The 3,039-nt window shown below is 34.1% G+C and overlaps 1 protein-coding gene across 1 annotated transcript in view; it reads right to left on the reverse strand.

Annotated features, from left to right (window-relative positions):
• The window catches only part of LOC119585670 (phosphatidylinositol 4-phosphate 3-kinase C2 domain-containing subunit beta-like), a 53,293-nt gene that overhangs the window by 30,769 nt on the left and 19,485 nt on the right, over nt 1-3,039 (reverse strand). Inside the window, 5 exon segments of the mRNA XM_037934346.1 lie at nt 530-634; nt 1,635-1,744; nt 2,138-2,237; nt 2,505-2,645; nt 2,913-2,995. Coding sequence (XP_037790274.1) covers nt 530-634; nt 1,635-1,744; nt 2,138-2,237; nt 2,505-2,645; nt 2,913-2,995 — 539 coding nt within the window.

Raw genomic sequence — 3,039 nt, forward strand, 5'->3', positions numbered from 1 at the left:
TTTGTCCCTCTGTCACTCCCTCATATTCTTAAGGTCTTCCTAAAAATTATAATGCTTTAGGACCACACTTGTCATCACTGTAACCTCCTTCAAAAATTCTTACTTTCTACTGCTATGTGTCTGTACAATTTTATATACAAAAACTCAAGCATTTTGCTAAACTACATTCTTCAACTCTACAGATACTTTACAATTTATCACATGCACAAAACTTAGGAACCAGTAAAGATCACATTAAGATTTCCATCACAATTTAAGGGTAGGTGTCTAGCTCATTCAAAATTATTTATCTTCTATTTCTAAAATATTTAGAGTAAGATATTATCTCTTTTTTTTATTCACACTGCAATCACATGACCCATTAATCACCAGTAAACAAAAAAACACTTAAAACTATGTTTAAAATGTATATTCAAATTCAAATTTATTCGATCAATGCCTACAATCTGCTGACTCTCCCATAAAGATTTTAAAAATATTCTTGTTTGTAACTTTCCTTCAATAAAAGACCAAAGTACAAGACACTTACCTGACTCTGTTGGATGATTCTACAAGTAGATACCAAGTTATTTATGGATTCAGACACTTCTGTTGTCTCTAGGTTCCCCAAGATAGCACACATCTGTTTCACCACCTGTCATGCACGTTAGAAATCTTGTCAGAAAAAAATCATCGAAATTCTTTTCATATGTCAAAATAAGTCACAAAAACCTCATACCAGAGGCAAAAGAAGGGCAATGCAGTTTTCACCCCTTTCTTTGAGTAACACTGTAACAACTTCAGGTTTTAAAAGGCTTTTTTATACTGAAAACAGCAAATATGACTTTTTTCATTGTATTCCAATATAAAACATTCAATTCACATAAATTTATACAAATAGTTATAGATTAGCTACTCATCACTGTCTATATACACATTCAAAACTTCTCTTAGCATAACAATTTAGCAGATATATCATCTATAAAGTATATAAGTAATTATCATTAAAAAAAAAGACATTAGTATGAGTTTCAAGAATCACAACAAACCATATATATGATATTCCCATAAAAAAAAACAAAATCAATTCAATTAGTAAATCAGTTTCCTATTTTATGGAAACCCTTTTTTTCAAAATATAGTCTGTCACAGTGCAACAATCAATTAACAAGACTGAAAACTGTATATTTTCACTAATAATTTTGGCTATCATAATTTTTTTTATCGAGATTTGGGATTTTCTACATGCAAGTATAAAAGGATGTGAGTCTATCATAAAATATCAATTTTCAACCCCCAAAAGCTGACAGTCCCCTTAACCACTTTGCACTGGGATATGCATGTGACTATGTGGTTGATAAATGCCAAGCTGTCCTTCCCATCCCCACCCAAATTGTCTATGGCTGCTTTTCCGTTTTTTCTGGTGCACAAGAATTTCTTGAATACTACCACCTGAGTTTAGCAAGGTTTAATTAAACCATGACTGCAAAACACTGGAACATCCATAGCTGTTCCCCAGTGTCTGTCAACCATATTCACAGACTAAAGTGAGGGAATAAATTCCATAAAAGCCTGGACTTAGGGATTACTGCAATCTCACCCTTAATAAACTAAATACACACGAGGATGTTCTAAAAGGAACATCAACCACATACTTGTCGTAGCCGACGAGACCTCATGGGAGATGGCAGGTCCTGCAGTGGCATACCATCCACCAAGAGGAATCCTGAATTCTGGAGCCGTGTGAGTTCTGTCTCGAAGGTTTCTGATTGAGTAGAGAGACAATATTATACTTTTGCAGAGTTGATGATATGGCAAGATTTCAATCATATACCTATCCCATAAGCTCCCTGCCATAAGTGTCATCTGAGAAGAATATTTACCTAATATATATCAGTGACTGATCTAGCTATAACAGACTCTATAATATCATGACCATATTTCCATTACTCATGAACAAGTAAAGACTAAACTACTTAATAAAATAATAAAAACAAATGAGCCATATAAAAGCCGCAAGAAATAACATTCACAACTGCAATTACTATAAGAAGCAACTACAAAACTTCTAAAAATAGATCCTAAAAAGTTCAACTTATGTAGCAAAGGGAAGCACAAGAAGGAGAATGAAACACTAAAAAGCACATCAAGTACCTACCCACAACAATGATCAGGGACTCATGGTGCACTACTTCCCCAGATCCAGCAGACATTAAGTCTTCAACTCGTACATCTAACACAGCGATGTCATCCTCTTGCTGTTTGTGCAAAGGGTTTTGTAGGAGCTAAATAACTTTATTTTTTTGCAAGTCTCTTAGAATTTAATGTTTTTAAATAAAACTAATATTCAGGTACTTTTTAACATTTATATCCTTTTACACAAAAAAACAATATATATGATTTACAAATAAAAGAGCAGATCAATGTCTCTTAATCTTCTTTTCTTATATCAAAATAAAGACATCAAGTATTATCTATTATTTTATCATGAAGCCAGACAGCAAGACAACTTCAAGGTGACTTACGGTGCGTTGGTAAGAGTGTCTGACCGAGTCAGCATGCATAAGGGTGAAGGCCACATCTTGGTCATACTTTATACAGTTATGTACATATTCATATTCTCCAAGGACAGTCTCCCCTGATAAGTAGTCATCCACCCCTCGGACCTGTGAGAAGCAAGCGACCCACGTTTTCAGAAGGTATTGTGACCTGGATGCAATCTGTGAAGCTACGAATTATCTGACAAGGTGTCTACTCTTCAGGCTTTTTGGTGAGAACTGTGTACGTACCTAATGAGTCACACTCAAATTTAAGACTACCTCAATTCTCTACAGACTAGTTGGGTTTGCTGGTTAAAATCTAATATCCTCATTACTTCAGATAATATATGAAAGTTCATCTTTATATTCTAAAAAAAATGCCTCTTGTATTACCTTCAGCATGTAGTCTGCTGATTCTCCTGGTAACTCAAGCGTACACACTGTGTGCATCACAACGTGCTCTACACTTGAATCCACTGAGAAAAAATTAAAATTAGCTTTATATAACCAATATATATAT

This window comes from Penaeus monodon, chromosome 20 (genome assembly GCF_015228065.2).
Source record: "Penaeus monodon isolate SGIC_2016 chromosome 20, NSTDA_Pmon_1, whole genome shotgun sequence".
NCBI classification, from domain to species: Eukaryota; Metazoa; Arthropoda; class Malacostraca; order Decapoda; family Penaeidae; genus Penaeus; species Penaeus monodon.